At 36.7% G+C, this 16,279-nt stretch overlaps 1 protein-coding gene across 2 annotated transcripts in view; it reads left to right on the top strand.

The window, feature by feature from the left end:
• The window catches only part of RPS6KA6 (ribosomal protein S6 kinase A6), a gene marked incomplete at both ends in the record, with an annotated part of 34,911 nt that extends 26,317 nt beyond the window's left edge, over positions 1-8,594 (top strand). The window contains 9 exons of one of the 2 annotated variants that reach the window (XM_079541885.1): positions 357-481; positions 783-908; positions 1,393-1,482; positions 2,077-2,239; positions 2,660-2,817; positions 3,292-3,368; positions 5,013-5,130; positions 7,305-7,445; positions 8,469-8,594. In XM_079541885.1, coding sequence (XP_079398011.1) covers positions 357-481; positions 783-908; positions 1,393-1,482; positions 2,077-2,239; positions 2,660-2,817; positions 3,292-3,368; positions 5,013-5,130; positions 7,305-7,445; positions 8,469-8,594 — 1,124 coding nt within the window. The remainder of the gene's footprint in view (positions 1-356; positions 482-782; positions 909-1,392; positions 1,483-2,076; positions 2,240-2,659; positions 2,818-3,291; positions 3,369-5,012; positions 5,131-7,304; positions 7,446-8,468) is intronic. The other variant, XM_079541886.1, reaches the window with a different exon arrangement.
• Positions 8,595-16,279: the final 7,685 nt, after the last annotated feature.

The raw sequence follows: 16,279 nt of genomic DNA, 5'->3' as shown, positions 1-16,279 counted from the left end.
AACTCAATACCTTCTTAAGTCACTGTAGCATTTATTATTAACATAGTATTTTTTTTGTTCTTTCTTTTAATTACTGTTTCTCTAGATGTGATGACAAGGAAGGTGGAAGGCAAGACCAGCTCTGTTATAATGAGAATAGCTGTTAATTTCATCTTAAATGTGTCCAGGCTTCCCTTTCCTTTAGTTTGCTGAAAGAAAGGAAAAAAGACAAAAACCAAGGCAGATAACAGGATAGGAATCTTATTCAATGCATAGTGCTACTTTTGTTTTCCTTTCCTCAATCTTTCTCCTAACATGCAAACAGTCAAAAGTAGCTTTAATTTTTAGTCCTGCTAATCAAATGTGTATGCAACTAGATTCTCCAGGAGTTCCACCTAGTGCGAATGCACATCAGCTCTTTAAAGGATTTAGTTTTGTTGCAACAACTACTGTAGAAGATCATAAAATATCACCACTCACCAACATACTGCCAATAGTACAGGTAAAAATTTTTTTTTGTAAACTTTTTTCAAATTCCAGAACCTAACATTTGCAGTCTGTTATTTTATGTTGTGGAGTCTATTATAAAATATTCTGTTGAATCATTTTAATAATGCCTATTTTAACTCCAGAATTGGGGATGTGGGGAGGAGAATCTTTCTGGTTTGAGTATTCAAAAGAAAGCACTGGCAAGCTTAAAAATAAATAAAACAAAAAAGACAAAACAAAAAAACCTTTGCTGTTGAAAATAGTACTGTTACAAAGAGTTCTAGATGACGGCTTGTATGTGTTTGTTTCTAAAGCAACTTCATGGGAACAGTGCGCAGTTTACTGACGTGTATGAACTGAAGGAGGATATCGGTGTTGGTTCCTACTCTGTTTGCAAGCGATGTGTACACATAGCTACCAATATGGAGTTTGCTGTAAAGGTATTTTGAATAGACTTCATTGCCTTCTTTTGTAGCAACATTAATTTAAATGCCGGTTCTCCAGTTCCTGTAGCTGTTAGTATACTGTGAACAATGAGTGTTCTTCATTAAGTGAAATTGCATATATAGGCTTCTATAGTTCTTTTTGTTGGTGAAGTTGTGGCATTGAGGAATTGGCTTTTGAAATTCAAGCTTCGAAGCTTGAGAATATTGTATTGTGAGGAACACATCTGAAGTAAACTAGGTGAGATCCACGAGGTTGGGGCTAGGCTGCAGGGAAGTGATGCTTCAGACAGTTAAGTCAGTTTCTTTGCCCACTGGAGCAGAATAGACAATGATACAAACCTTAACTGGTAGCAGAGATGGAACAAGAACTGAGTAAACAGAGATGTGAAGCTGGAAGATGAAATTAATCACTATAAATAAGCATTAAGCTCTTGCAATTTTTGAAACTTGCCAAGATTTTTTTTTGTTACTTTTTCAGATAATTGATAAAAGCAAGAGGGATCCCTCAGAAGAAATTGAGATTCTCATGCGTTATGGACAGCATCCAAACATTATAACTTTAAAGGATGTAGGTACCTTTGTCTCTTACTTTGTTACAAAATATACAATAAATAAACATAGATATAGGGAGTTTATTGGGGCTTATAAACTTTTTTTACATAGCAAAATATATGTATTGATCTGTCTGTATAATAATTGTTTCTTTCTAAATTGTCTGGATACTGATATTTTCTGTTTAATGAACTTAAAATGAGAAATGATGTACCTGTTAAAAGTCATATTTTTCTTATTTCAAATATGTCTTGGTAATTGAATCTGAAAATACAATTGCATGTGTCGTGTATGCAAAGTGTCAGCAGTTAAAAAACCATCTATGAGAGGGGGGAAAAGGAGTAGGGAATAGTAGAGCTCTTACAAACAGAAGTTCCTAAACTGAGGAAGTATTATTCTAAGTCATGATTTAATGATTTATTATCTCAACTTCTCACATAATATAGGATTGCTTTATTCTTCAGACTTTAAAGCTTTTGAATTATGGATTTAAATTTGACAGTCCCTGCTGTTTGCGCAGTATAGTCTATGATTTCCAGATTTTTCAGGATCTGTAATTATGGATGACGTAGTTGAATGTGTGTGTATATATGTGCTTGTTCAACTTCAGGTGTATGATGATGGTAGGTTCATATACCTCGTCACTGAGCTGATGAAGGGAGGAGAGCTGCTTGATCGAATTCTTAGACAAAAGTTCTTCTCAGAACGAGAAGCTAGCGCTGTATTATATACTATCACTAAGACTGTGGACTACCTGCACTGCCAAGGAGTGAGTGATCTCTTTTGTCACAGCTTCATTCACGTTGCTTTGAATTAATAAACATATCTTATGTGCTTTTCTTATGGCAGAAAGGAAGACTTGTGTTTTATTTTTTTTAAAAAGAAATAATTAGCAACCCATCCTACCTATTATTATTCTGCAAGCCTTTTTAACTTGTACAGATAATGAAACAGACAATAGTTGTTCACTTATGCTTGTTTGCAAGTTGGTTCTGTTAATTCCATTTGCATTATGAGCCAGTAGGCTTTCAGTTTAATTTAAACAAAATTTTTGTTACTTGAAACTTGGATAATAGTGTAGAAGTGTTAATAGGTGTGCTAATGTAGAGTATTTTATAAATAACAAAACTGCACGTCCATGTGTTTGTTTGTCATCTAAATGATGGCTTTTAAAATTTCTTGTTTAAAGGTAGTGCATCGAGACCTTAAACCTAGTAATATTTTATATATGGATGATTCAAATAATGCTGATTCTATCAGGATTTGTGATTTTGGATTTGCAAAACAACTTCGAGGAGAAAATGGGCTACTTCTAACTCCGTGCTATACTGCAAACTTTGTGGCACCAGAGGTATCTTAAACTGCCATGTGTCTTCTGTGCTGTTTTTGATGCATCAACTTACTTTAAAAAAAATAATAATAATAATTTAAAAAAAAAAACAACACTTATAAGTAGTTACAAAAAAAAAAAAAAACCCACAAAAAACTGCTAGTTTTCCTTACATATAGTTATGCACCAGACTTTAAGTACTTATATGTTTACAATAAGCCTGCTTTAAAAAGGTTAACTTTAAAAGGATTTACCTTCAGGAAATAAGGATGGATTTGAATCTTAAGATAATTTTCTGGAAACAAGAAATATTGTAGATAGTAACTGTAACTTGCATGTAGAACAACTAATGATGAAACTTCAACCTATACTGGGACTGACTTATCCATCCATAGCTTGTGTGTGTAGTGGTAGTGGTTTGGGGTTGCATGTGGGGGCTTTTTCTTGTTATTTTTCATAAATGGAAAGTCTCAACACTTCTTTTTTTCCCCCAAGGTTCTCATGCGGCAGGGATATGATGCTGCTTGTGACATATGGAGCTTGGGTGTTCTCCTTTACACAATGTTGGCAGGGTGAGGAAATATTAGGGTTTTTTTCTTACCTACAACTTCAGCATGCTGCACAAATCCCTGCTTCTATTGAAATTTTAAGAGATTGCTTCGCTGATTTGAATGCAGAACGAAAAACACTCAAGTGGAACTGGAAGCTGTGAGTTAAAGGCATACAGAAACTAGGTTTATCTTATAGTTAGTTTCAGGACTTCTTTCTTTCCTAGTACATGGCCAGAGGATGCCAAAGACTTGCTCTAGTTTATGAGAGATAATTTAGTCTGTAAAAGTATGTCTAGTTTCTGCTTTTTAATCCTTCTGTCCCTTCTTTTGCCCCCCCTAGTGCCCTTGTAGTCAACTCATGTGTCATCTTCTGCAAGCTTGGCTCACGACCTTTTTACAGAATTCTCTGACTTGTAAACTTTGAACTCTAAACATTCATTAAGCACTATAAAGCACTTACACGAATAACTTTTATAAACTTGCTAAGGAATTCTCTTCTGATAGGTATAAAAATAAGTTTTGTTATACAGATAAATATCTGCTGGGAACTGTTCTTCATCATATTGTGCTTTTCTGTGTAAAATCACTGCTACCACTATGGTTTTTGTCATCAAGCTCAGCTCACTGCATGACTGATGTGCAACCATGCAGATCTTGGGCAGTATGCTGCCTGTGAAGTTAAGAAACATTGTCTGAACAGGAAGATATGGCAGGTAACAAGAACAGGAGAAGAACAGTCCAGCGTGATTTCCTAGCTTTCTTTCTTGTTCCCCTTAATCATATCATTTGAAGTACCAGAATTAACCCGGCTGGGAGTCTTCCTAAACATTTGCTGATGATGCTGGTTGACCTTTCTTCTATGTAGAGCTTTCAAAGTGCTAAGATGTGATGCATTAAGTTTTATTACTTCATCTTGCTGATTTGAAATCTAAGAGGTATTAAAATATAATTAATCTGAGTAACATTTGACTGTTATTATTAAAACTAACTTCATATTAGCCTGTGATCATAGAAGATGCCAAAGCATTATAATACTTCTGATATTTGCATAAGGTGTGTATTTAAGTCATTCAGGTATTTTTTGAATTCTTCACAGTAGGAATTTTAGGAAAATAACCTGAATTTACAGAAATCCAGTAAGTTATTAAAAAAAAAAAAAAAAAAAATCAAAACCCAATGATCTTGTAGTGTAAGCCTTACTAACTCTTAGTGTTGGTGCTTTTTGTTTTTTTAATCAAAAATATTCTTGCAGTTTTGCCATGGAGATACGTGCATGTTTTGCTCTGTGTCTAAATGTACATACATTCCCAACACTATTACTCTAGCCTTACTAGTCTTTCTGTTAGTGGGTTTCAATTGCTTTGAATGCTTACTGCGTACCATAGTTTTTGTTTTTATGAATCCTTTCTGTTTAATTTCTAAGTCTTCACCAGTTACAATTCATTGTTAAGAAGTTAAAGCATCTTTTCAATCTGCATTTCTCATTTATTCAATGTAACTATAATTATGAGCAAAAGAAAATGTGGTAGCATTTCATCTTTGAAACTAAGTATTGATAGAATGTAATATCTCTGTCAGTGGAATATTTACTCAGGATGGTTTATGAGGTTTTATCAATTTCTTAGTTTCTTACCTATGAGGTTTTTTGTTTCTTCCTTTCAATAGCTATACTCCATTCGCAAATGGTCCTAATGATACTCCTGAGGAGATCCTGGTACGGATAGGCAGTGGAAAATTCTCATTAAGTGGAGGCAACTGGGACACTGTTTCTGATGCAGCAAAGGTATAAATTTTTTAATGCTTTTTTTCCCCTTTGTAACTTTGTGGTATTTAAAAGAATAGCTGTTGATCTTACTAAAATGTATTAGGCTAACGCAGTAGTTTGCTATTCTTAACAGCAGTATTACAGTAAAGTCTGCAGGTATCTAGTTGTGCCAGGGGAGGTTAAGTTTAGATATCAGGAAAAACTTTCTGTAAAGAAGGGTGTTAAGCACTGGAATGGGCTCTTCAGGAAGGTGGTTGAGTCACCATCCCTGAATGTGTTTAAAAACAGTTTGGATGTGGTGCTCAGGGGTGTGATTTCTTAAAATTAGGGCAGTATGGTTAGGTTCTGGTTGGACTTGATGATTCTGAAGGTTTTTTCCAACCTAAGGAATTCTGTGATTCTGTGTTCAAAAGCAGTATCATCTTAGACTAGGTAGCTCGGGGCTTAAATCTGATCTTGAAAACCTCCAAGGTTTTTGTACAACCTGGCCAGGCAGCTTTTACTGTGTAAATGAGGAAAAATCTCCTCTTGGTTTCAAGTAACATCTTTTGTGGAACATCCTCTAGTTTTTCTCAGCCTTAATTCTTTTGGCCTCAGTAAAGGAGTTCTGTTACCTCCCTCAACCTACTTATGCTTCAACCCAAGATGCTGTCGGACTTCTTGGATGTTGAGTCATGCTTGTAGTTCAGCTTGCTGTCCTATTTAGACCTCCATGTCGTCTTCAGCAAAGCAGTTCCCCAGATAGTCAATCCCCAGCTTGTCCTTGGCAAGGATTTCTTCCATCCCAGGTAGAGGACTCTGAATTTGTTTTTGTTGAATTTTGTAAGGTTCTGGCTGGCTCATAATTCTATCCTGCCTGGATCCCATTGGATAGCTGCCAGCCCTTCAATTTACCAGCTTTTAGTGAGAACTGAACTAGAAGTATACAGTAAAAGCCTGAGAGTTATGCACTGTTACTTCCTGCAGGTCACTAACTTGGGATCTATCTTTCTTAATCTAATTTAGACTTTCCTAATCTTTTTAGTCATCGTTTTTATTGGACCAAAACCAGATGTATATGGCATTGCTTGTATTTTATTTCAATTTTTTATTTTAATTGTATTTTAATGGTAAAGTAATTCTTCCATTTATCTTTGTTCTAGTAGCAACTTAATCTGCATTGATATGTTTATTGCTATAGTATGGGTTCAGTTCACACTTCTAACTTGTTCAGCATTGAATTTGTCAGGTCTTTACTGCTTTTGTTTTTACTTTCAAATATTAAACTAATACTTCAATATGTTTGAATATCTTGCAAATCTTTATCAGCTTGATTATGATGTTGTCCTCTTATTTGAAGACTGAATTACAATTGCAGTATGTGTTCAAGGGGTTTAGTGTTGGCCTGCCTCTGTAGGTGTCTTAGTCACCTTTTTTTTTTACCTTTTATAAATCTTGGCATTAATACCGTCTCTTCCTGATCTTTTGGAACTGCATAACTTGTGCATTTCAATAGGAGTGATTCAGAATACTTGTTTGCTAATTCTCTTATCCACAAGTAATTAATTTGTATATAGTCATAAATGTTTAATATTTTGTGCCTAAACAAAAGGAACATCCTGTTAGCTTGTTCATGTTTAGTTTTCTTTAAGTTCTTCCTGTCTTTATTCCTCTGCCTTTCCTATTTAGCTCACCTTTTGACCAACATTGAATTCATAGCTTATTACCAGTGCCTCTAAACAAAGAAAAATGTCCATTCTTATTTGATTTTACTCTTTACATACCTTGTTGAAAGAAAATTATCTTGCTAATATGTAGCTGTATATGAATTCAACTGTAATGCATAGTCAGCAGATCCCAGGTGTGTAGTGTGAATGTGGATTGATATCTGCCAATAGTTTTCTTCCATAAAATCTTTCTGCTAAATTCTAACAGTATTTCTAGTCTTTCATAGAGCATATTAGTAATGAACAAACTGAAATGTAAAGCACAGAAACAAGTTTCTTTACAATAAAAGCTTGCTTTGTTAAACTGATTACAGTACAACACATTGTTTTCAGACTTCTGTAGTGTCAGGGCACAAAATGATCTACTGATGTTTTTGTTTGTATTGTGTTAATCCCCGCCACATTTTTTTTATTACTGCCATAATTAAAATATACATTAAAATTGTTTTAATTAAATAGTATGTATCTTTTTTCATTTTTATTTAGGACTTGTTATCACATATGCTTCATGTAGATCCGCATCAGAGATATACAGCAGAGCAAGTATTAAAGCATTCATGGATAGCCTGTAGAGACCAGTTGCCCCATTATCAACTAAACAGGCAAGATGCACCACATCTAGTAAAGGTAAAACAACCAGAGGACTGTATATTGCTTGAATTAATGGATGTGCAATGATTTGGTATCACTTTGAGAGTTTACTGACAGAACTGATTTTGAACTTAGTTTTTTTCTTTGCCAGTATGTACATCTTCATTTAAGTTATTTAAGCAAACAAACTATTTTTTTTTTTAACCTGTGTGTGAGGGAAGAAGTATTTGTTCATTCTTCTTGTGCTTCCATAGATAAAGGTAGCTTTTGGCCCTACAAGAACCAGATATCTCAGTTATCTGAAATTTCCACAGATCTCCTATCATTCTTATCTGAGAAATTTAGGCCTTGGAACAGGCTTCCCAGGGCAGTGGGCACAGCATCAAGCTGCTGGAGCTTGAGGAAGCAGTTGGACAGTGCTCTCAGGCATAGGGTTTGAATTCTGTGTGGAGCCAGGAGTTGGACTCAATAGTCCTTGTGGGTTCCTTCCTGCTACAGGTATTCTGTGACAACATCTGGGATTTGTTTCTGTGACCAGATCACGTTTCCTAAGTAAATTATCAAGCTACAGTTTTTGCACTTGTTTTATGTGTTCAGTTTGTATCTGTGATTCTGACTTACAACACACAAGCATGTTCTACTGTAAACAGCTTATATAGCTTGCTTTTTAATCTAACAAAATCGAATAAGGAGCTGTGAAAGCCAGTCTTAGTGGTGTTGTGTTCATAAGTCAGGACCTGAATAGCCACTTGAGGGGCTGTATTTCATAACCTGATGCTATTTGTTGCTTGGAAGGTACCAAGTCTGACTCACATTAAAAGGTAACCATTATATTTAAGGAATGTTAAATAAATAAATACACAGCAAAGGAACAGCAACGTTATGTACCTTGCTGAAGGAATCAGCAGTAAATGTATTTCTTCATTCAACACAACTTTAGAAAATGTATGTGATCTGACATAAATTCTATTTTTCTCTTTATGAACTTAATATTGAATTATTCTACTTAGTGATTAAAAATAACTTCTACAACTTGTTATCTATTTCACTGTTCTCCAGGGAGCCATGGCTGCTACATATTCTGCACTGAATCACAAGACGTTTCAGCCAGTGTTAGAGCCTGTTGCAGCCTCAAGTTTAGCTCAGCGACGGAGCATGAAAAAGCTAACATCAACAGACTTATAGATCCACTGGGACACCTTAGCAAACAGAAGCAAGGAGAAAATCCAATAAGTGGCTTTACTTTGCCTGACCTGTGATCAAAAGGCATCTATGGTTTCCTGCTACACTACTTGAATTCTGTAGAAGTCCTTTTTTTAAAAAAGAAAAAAAAAAAATGCCACAGGTTCATACTGTGTTATTTTACAGGTTGTATCTGTTAGGGTTAATTTAAACATCAGGTGCACCATGATGAATTTCTTGACACTGTCCTTTAAGAGATCTGTTGCAAATATTTCGCATTCTGTATAGGTTTGGTGGGTTCATTTTAAAAAAAAAAAAAAAAAAAAAAAAAGGTTTAGGGGACCGTTGCCACTGACCAAGTTGTACATAAAGTGTCAGTGTACGTTTTTCCTTCTCTTTGTGCATTTAAACCCTGTTTTGAAGGACAAATTTTTAATTTTATAATTGGGCACTTAAATGAATTAAGTTGAATCAATTAACTTGTTCATTCTTTTTATTAAAAAAATGACTAATGTATTGTGCCAGTATTAAATTCATTAGTGCTAATTTGGCAGGCCTGTGTTTGCATGGTGCCAGTAATTGGTAAGTTTGTGAAAATATAAACAAGAGGAATGGGTAAGGATTTGTACTTTACCTGGAAACTTAATTTGTTCACTTATGAAAAATGGCCTCTTATAAGAAAAAGAACACTTCTGGTTATTGCCATGAACGTCGTTGTCTGGCGCTGAGCTGGAGAAGGTAAATACATGTACAAACTGTCAAAAATAAGGACTGAAATAATATTGGTACTACAACATCATGTCATCCAGTTTTGTTAAAACATTTTATTATTGCATATCTGTCTGTACCACAACTGTTCTGTTTCCTTAGCAGTTGTTTCCACTGAATATAACTAACCTTAAGTTTGTTTGGCACATAAGACAAACTGACACTTTGTTATATCGAACTTGGCATGTGGATTTTTTTATTTGTTTATCTTATAGAATGTTGCTTTTACCTGAATCTCTAGCTGCATGTACAAATACTACAGAAACAAAATTCAATTTGCCTAACTGTAGGGGTAGCTTGGGAAAAATAAGTAAGCCTTGCGGTGTACCCAGATAAGAAAATAGTGACCAGAAATTTCACAGTTATGGGCAAGTTACTGACAATATCCTTTTGCCAGCACTCACTCTTCCTGTCTGTCTTCATGTTACAACTTCAGCTCTTTCTAAAAGATGTTGTGATAGAAAGGAAACAAATCTCAGGGCCAGAATTGTCTTGGAGTTTTCTGACTCAAAACCAGTGCTGGCTTGCATCTGTTGGTAAAATAGGAATTAATACATTCAGAGATAATAAGCTTAAAATATTTTCACATGTTGTAGACATTATGTCAATAAAATTGTACAGAGGTACGATGGTATGAATTTTAAATATTAGGAAGCATATTATTGATCAACAGTTGGACTATTCACTATCTGAGAATGCAAGTGACCAAAAACTGCACTTCTGTCCATCGTTGACTTACTTGTTCCAGATGCCTTTGGTAGCCAGTTATAAGACATTTGTGATGGCAGAAAGGGGGAGGGGGTGGAAAAAAAGCTTTCAGGAAAATTCTGGCCTAACTTCCAAAAGTGACAATAGTAACTCAGATTTTAAAATGCAAAGGGTGCTGACTGATCTTTGCTTATACCTGTGAAGTACTTGAGATTGAAGTACTATTAGATAAGCTGCTTTCTTCTGCTGTGGTAAGGGAAGATGGAAATCTTCTGGCCCAACTGTTAGGTATGAGTATACATAGATTTGAGACTTTATGAATATAGCAGACATAGGTGTGCTATTTGTATCATGCAGAGTATACCCCATACCAAATTTCTTGAGCGTTTGGTTGATGTTGGAAGCTTACTGGGGCCATTTGTGCCTGATTTTTGAGGTGCCTGTTTGAAATGCTTGAAAGCTATCAAAGAACATGACTGCTCCCTGGAAAGTTTATTACTTAGTACCAGATCTGTCCCTTGTGCAATTGGCTCATCCTTTTCTCTATTAGAGACCTTTGTCCAAAAGAATACATGTGAAATTCTCATCTACAGCCTGTAATTTTTGTCTGCAAATTTACATATGACTACCAGAAAAAAATTTGAGTTCACACTATGAAGGGGAAGAATAATGGTAGAAATAAGTTGTTTTGGCTGAGGTCCAGGTATATTATGGGTTGAAACACAATAGTAAAAACTGTTTGTCTAGAGGGTAACACAAGGAATGGAACACAAATGTCAAATTTGAATCGTCTTCAGCTTTCCTGCAAGGTAGCAGCTGGTCTTTAATGGCTTTATTCATTAATCATTTAACAGTGTTTATATTGGCATTTTCTTTTAGCTTGCTTAGAAGCACCGCATTATAAGCACCTTAAAAGCATTTTGCACAAAAGCAGTTGTAAGCAGCTGAAGATAATTTAAGTTCTTCTCAATGTGCAAAACAAAGGTGGTAAGAGGAAGAATGTGCAAATGAGGTTGATATTCCGATTCTTAGCAAAGATTTTTAAACATCTGTAAGGTTCTCCTTTCTAGTGTTTTTTTTGTGTTTTTTTTTTTTTTTTTTAAATCATTACTAGCCTGTAGTGCTAACAGTAAAACCTTGCTTTTGCCCCAGGAGTAGTGACTACAGCATTACAAATTTGTCTTATCACAAGGGAATCATGTGGAGAAACATCTTTGTTGTATTTAATGAGACCTGTGTGCTCTAGTATGCTGATTTTAATCCTTAAATCATTTTTGGGGGGAGGGAGAAGGGAACTTGCTGTGAATATTTTAGCATATCAGTTTTGAAATGTCAGGTATGCAGGGATACAAGAGAGTTTACTTTAATTTTGATATTTCTTTTGGAATTTTTCATACTTTTCAGACTTTGGTTCAATTACTAATGCTCATAAACAGACTGCATTGTCAGTTCAGTGTGAAATGGAATAACACTTGAACATGCTCTTGGAGTGAAAGGTCAGTAACGTTTTGTATGGTCTCTGCACAGTTCAAGATTACAAGCTCTTCATGATCTAATACAGACTTTGTAAAAGAGTGACATTTTTTATTTTTTATTAAAAAAAAAAAAAAAAAGGATATTACTTAAAAGAATTTCTGGAGAACTAATTCCTATCAAGTGATCGTATATTTTGGGTGTGGTGTCTTTCTGCCAGCAAGATAACTTCTACTCTGGCTTTGATAATAACAGTTAAGTACTAGCTCTCAAGAGCACAGAGTCTGATACAGTTCTTGCTGAAGGGAGTAGATAACCCTCAGAAATAAACTGTAGCTGGAGCACGTACCTGATGTACCTGCTTCTCTTCACCTCACCCCTTCAATATTGCAGTTATCTTCAGTTTTCCTTTTGATGAAAAGTGAGGAACTCTGTCGTATTCCTATATTGTGTTCAGAAGCTGTGCAGTGGCATCAACGTCCACCAGTGGTGCATAATGAAGAATGCCCAAACCAGAGAGAATCAGCATGGGCAGATTGATTTAAGCCACTGTTTTGTGGCTTGCCTAAATGCTGTTGTTAGCATGGTGTATATTTTCCCTCTTATGCCTGAAACTACTAAATTGTTTCTGACCCTGTAAAAAGCCTAAGTAGATGGTCTAAGCATACTATCTAGCTGAGGCCAATGTTCTGTGGTTTTAAAAGTTATTCTAGCATTCAGAGAAGGCGTCCAAAACCTCACACACATCACTCATGTAGAGCTTGAGTGGTCTTCCATATTTTAATTCACTTTCCAAAGCTAACTTTCATGTATGCATTGGAGAAATTAACTGAAATGTCCAGTAATTAAAATTACATCTAGCCGCTTCAACAGTTGGAAGTTACTTGCAATATGCACTGGTCATTTGCAGTGACACATCTCTCTCTGCCCTCAACTATTGCAATTGAAAAAGCTGGGGATCTTGTGAGGATTGAGTTAAATAGACAGTAATATAGCAAACATATTGGTTTGTATCAATGCAATTAGAATAGAACATCAATGCAATTAAGGGGAGTTCATGTTTTTGTGTAGCACTTAAGTTTTTTAGACCTATCTAGTCCAAAACTTGGCTAACATTTGTGGGAGGGAAGGGAGGAGCAGGTTTCTCACAAAGTTTTCAAATGGTTTCTTAAGTTATTATGAGTCCTTATGTAATGCTATCAGAGCTTTTTTTTTTTTTTTTTTTTTTTAAACACTGCTCCATGACAGCTCGCTCAGTTTTCTTGAGTATGTACTGGTACCTGCAGGTAACGTACGTACACTGCTGCCGTGTACCACCCTTCTGCATCAGTGCCTCGTTAGTTACATATCCTCAGTGTCTTTTCTTAAATGTACTCCCCTGAATTAATTTGTTATTATGCCTATATTTTCCTTTGGGAATAAAAGAATGAAAGCAAGTTAAAGAAAATAAAATCCTAGGGTATAGCTGTAGTTGACTTGAATATTGTAGTAACTTATGTAACTAGAAGTCCCTTCTCCAATTAGTCAGTGACTGGCTTTCTTGAGATTTTTCTATGTAAAGAAAGCAACTTTTTTTTGAAAGCTTTAAATGGTCTTTAATGGTTATGATTTGGGAGATAGCTTACTACCAGTAATGAGTTTGAAAAACATGGGATCCTGGTTTGGGTTTTTTGTGTGTGTGTGTGAGAACTAAAAATGCTCAAGGTGGATCTCCTTTGCAGGACAAAATGTTCTTATTTTGTGTGTTTTGCATTAAGCTTATAAGCAGCATTGGCGAAGTAATTGTGTTATCATAATATCCCAAGCACTTTGGCATCTTGCACTGATACTCTGATTAGAGCTAAAAACTATTCTGGCACGTGACTGGCTATAAATCTCAATATACGAAAGGGCATTAATTGAAAATGGTGTGCAATGAATCACATGCTCTCTGAGGTACTTAAAAGATGAAACTATACAAAAGGTCCCCCTTATCAGATATTGTAACTGTCATTTCTTTCTCTGAGCATATTGTGGATTTTGTATCATATTGTATTTATTTCATTTAATTTTAAAAGTTTTCTTTAAAGCTCTGTATATATTGACATTAAAGTTTGCATTGTACTACGTTCTCTTCTCTTTGTAAGGCTGAATCTAGTAGTGCATTGTATGGTATGTTGTTTTTCTTTGCACTGTGCTGCTAAAAGATACAATTGCCTTGAATTCCAACATGCCAAAGACAACCTCAAAATTGTATTTATTTTTGTTAGACTTTGTGAATAATGATAAAGGTACAGTTTTAAATAGCTGGCAGTTTCTCGAGTACTGGAGTGAAAAAGTTGCAGATTCATGATTTTTATAATTGACAAAAAAGATCACTTATGATTTGAAAGTTCAACAACTTTTTTAAGAAGTGATATAAAAAATTAATGAGCACACGTAGTAAATCAAATGTACTGTGAATTGTGTTATTTGGTAAGCCCTGCCAAAAGCCTCACATCAAGAGCTGTTTATAAATTTATATTCACAGTAAAGTGTTTTATGCCACACTTTCAATAAACATACATTTATTGATAGGATTGATGTATTAATTTAGGGTGGGATGATCTACCTTCCATGTTTTTCAGGTATTCAGCTTTGACTATATGCAAAAGAGGAAATCATTTTCTTTCCAGATACGGGCATTTAGAGTGCAAATGAGAGCAGTCAAATTAAAAGCAGTGACCTGCACAGGCAGTCAAATAGGTGCATCAGCATTTACCACGTGAGGTCATAAAAAGCTGTAGTAGAAAGCTCTGCCTGCTAACATTCTTTTCTGCTATAGATGAGCTATCGCTGCATAGCCCAGCAGTGATGCCCTCACTGTACGTGGTAGAACAGTTCACTGTGCAGCAAATAATCCCCATCACAGCACAATAGTGAGAGATCCCAAACCCCCATGCCGTGAGTTCCTTGCATGCTTACTGGGCACTGGCTGCTGCTGGGGAAAGAGACAAGGCCTGTATGAAGAAAAACCTGGACAAAAACCTGGACTGCTGATGAGATCTAGGGTTGCAATTACATAGGCACGTTGCGTATTGTTTTGCTTTCTTACAAGCACTGGTTCTCAGAAAAGAGCTCAGTCCTACCTGTGACCCATCTGAAGCTTTATGACCGTATAAGGTACCTTCCTACTACTTTCCCTTATGGGGTAGAAAGATGATGGGGAAGAAGCTCTCAGAAGCACTTAAGATATGAGCTTGCTTTGGCTGAGTAGTTTCTTTATATGGCCACGGAAGTTGGCGTCATTGCTAGCACGGTGCTGGACACTGAGGCACCAGAATGCTGAGAAAACCGAAATGCGTGTCTGTGAGCTCAGTGCCGGACCGTGCGGGCAGAGGTAAGCGGGGAAGGCACGGCTCCGCTGAACCGAGAGCTGCCGTCGTGCACCGCTCCTCGTCTGCGGCGTCTGCGCTGCCTGCACACGGCTGTCTTAAGGAAGACGCTTTCCTAAGTGTCCGAAGTACAGGCGACTGCAAAGAAAGTAGCTTGCTATTTCCCCCTTCACACGCGCTGTGCTTGCGCAACATCAGCGCTCCGCTTTACGGTCGCAGCGCTGAGGCGCCGCATCGCCGTGTGTGAATCGCCGTGTGTGACGGCCGCGAGATGGCGGCAGTGCCGCGTGGCGGGGCGGCCGCTCGTCCCCTTGGCTGCTGCCCTCATTTCCACCTGAGCTGCGCGCCGAGCGGGGCTGCTGAGCGCAGCGGGGGTGCGGTGTCAAGTTAATCGTCACAGATAAACATTGGAAGTGCTGCGGGCCGAATGAATATTTCAGGATTCTTCGCAAGTTATTACTGTGCTTAATTTTCTTACTTAAGCGTATTTTGGGCCTTGGGCTGTTAAGAATTTAATTTTTGTGGTGGTTTAATGAATTATAAAACATGCTTTAAACAGAAATGAATAACTAATAAATGCCAAAAGTGATTAATTTTCTGAAATGTGGAAAGGCATCTGTATTTAATTAAAAAGAATGGCCCTAAATTGTTGGAAAGAAGCAGCCAGCACTCCCATCGATCGCTTTGTGCTCCATGGCTTTGCTGTGCCCTTGCTGGGCTGCCCGCGTTGCCACAGCGCTGAGCTTTCAGCCCCTGCACCTACACACAGTCTGCCCTCCAGGGCTTTGCGCAGTGTTTGTTGCTTAACAGAAAGGAGTTTTAAGGGCTGTTGTTGCTGATTTCTTAGCCTCGAGAGTACAGCTGCAGCTGCTTTTAGGAGGACACTCAATTTTCAGAACTGTTGCTTTAGGAATGACTGTAAAATGCTCACTAGTTGGACGCGACCTAAATTGCAGTATTAAATTACTTCCTAATTTTATAAGCTTGATACGTAACTAGTTCTCAAGCGTGTTTTATGCCTGCTGTTGGGAACTGCTGTTTGGCTCCAAAGTTGTTTAAGCTGAGCTAAAAGCGAGACCTGTGGGAAGGCTGATTTAGGATGACTTTAAAGGAGTGGTTCTGGTTCAGTGGAGTTATGAATTGTTGTTCCGTGCGTCTTCTGTTTTTAAGGAGTGCAAGTATCCCTTAAAACTCTTTCCATGTTCTTGAGAAGTATTTGCAGGCGGTTGTTGGTATAACAGAAGCTAAACAGCAAGGGGCTTGAGATCTACTGGATGAGACAGGACTCATTTTCTGAGTGTATCAAAGTTAAGGTTTTATTTTAATTACATGTACATGTTCAGTACACCCATCCCAGATGCTAAATACATAAGGTATAGTATGAAG

The sequence above is a fragment of the Tetrao urogallus genome (assembly GCF_951394365.1).
Source record: "Tetrao urogallus genome assembly, chromosome: 13".
Taxonomy (NCBI): Eukaryota; Metazoa; Chordata; class Aves; order Galliformes; family Phasianidae; genus Tetrao; species Tetrao urogallus.
The sequence above is the reverse complement of the archived record's forward strand: the minus strand, read 5'-3'. Positions and strand labels throughout refer to the sequence as shown.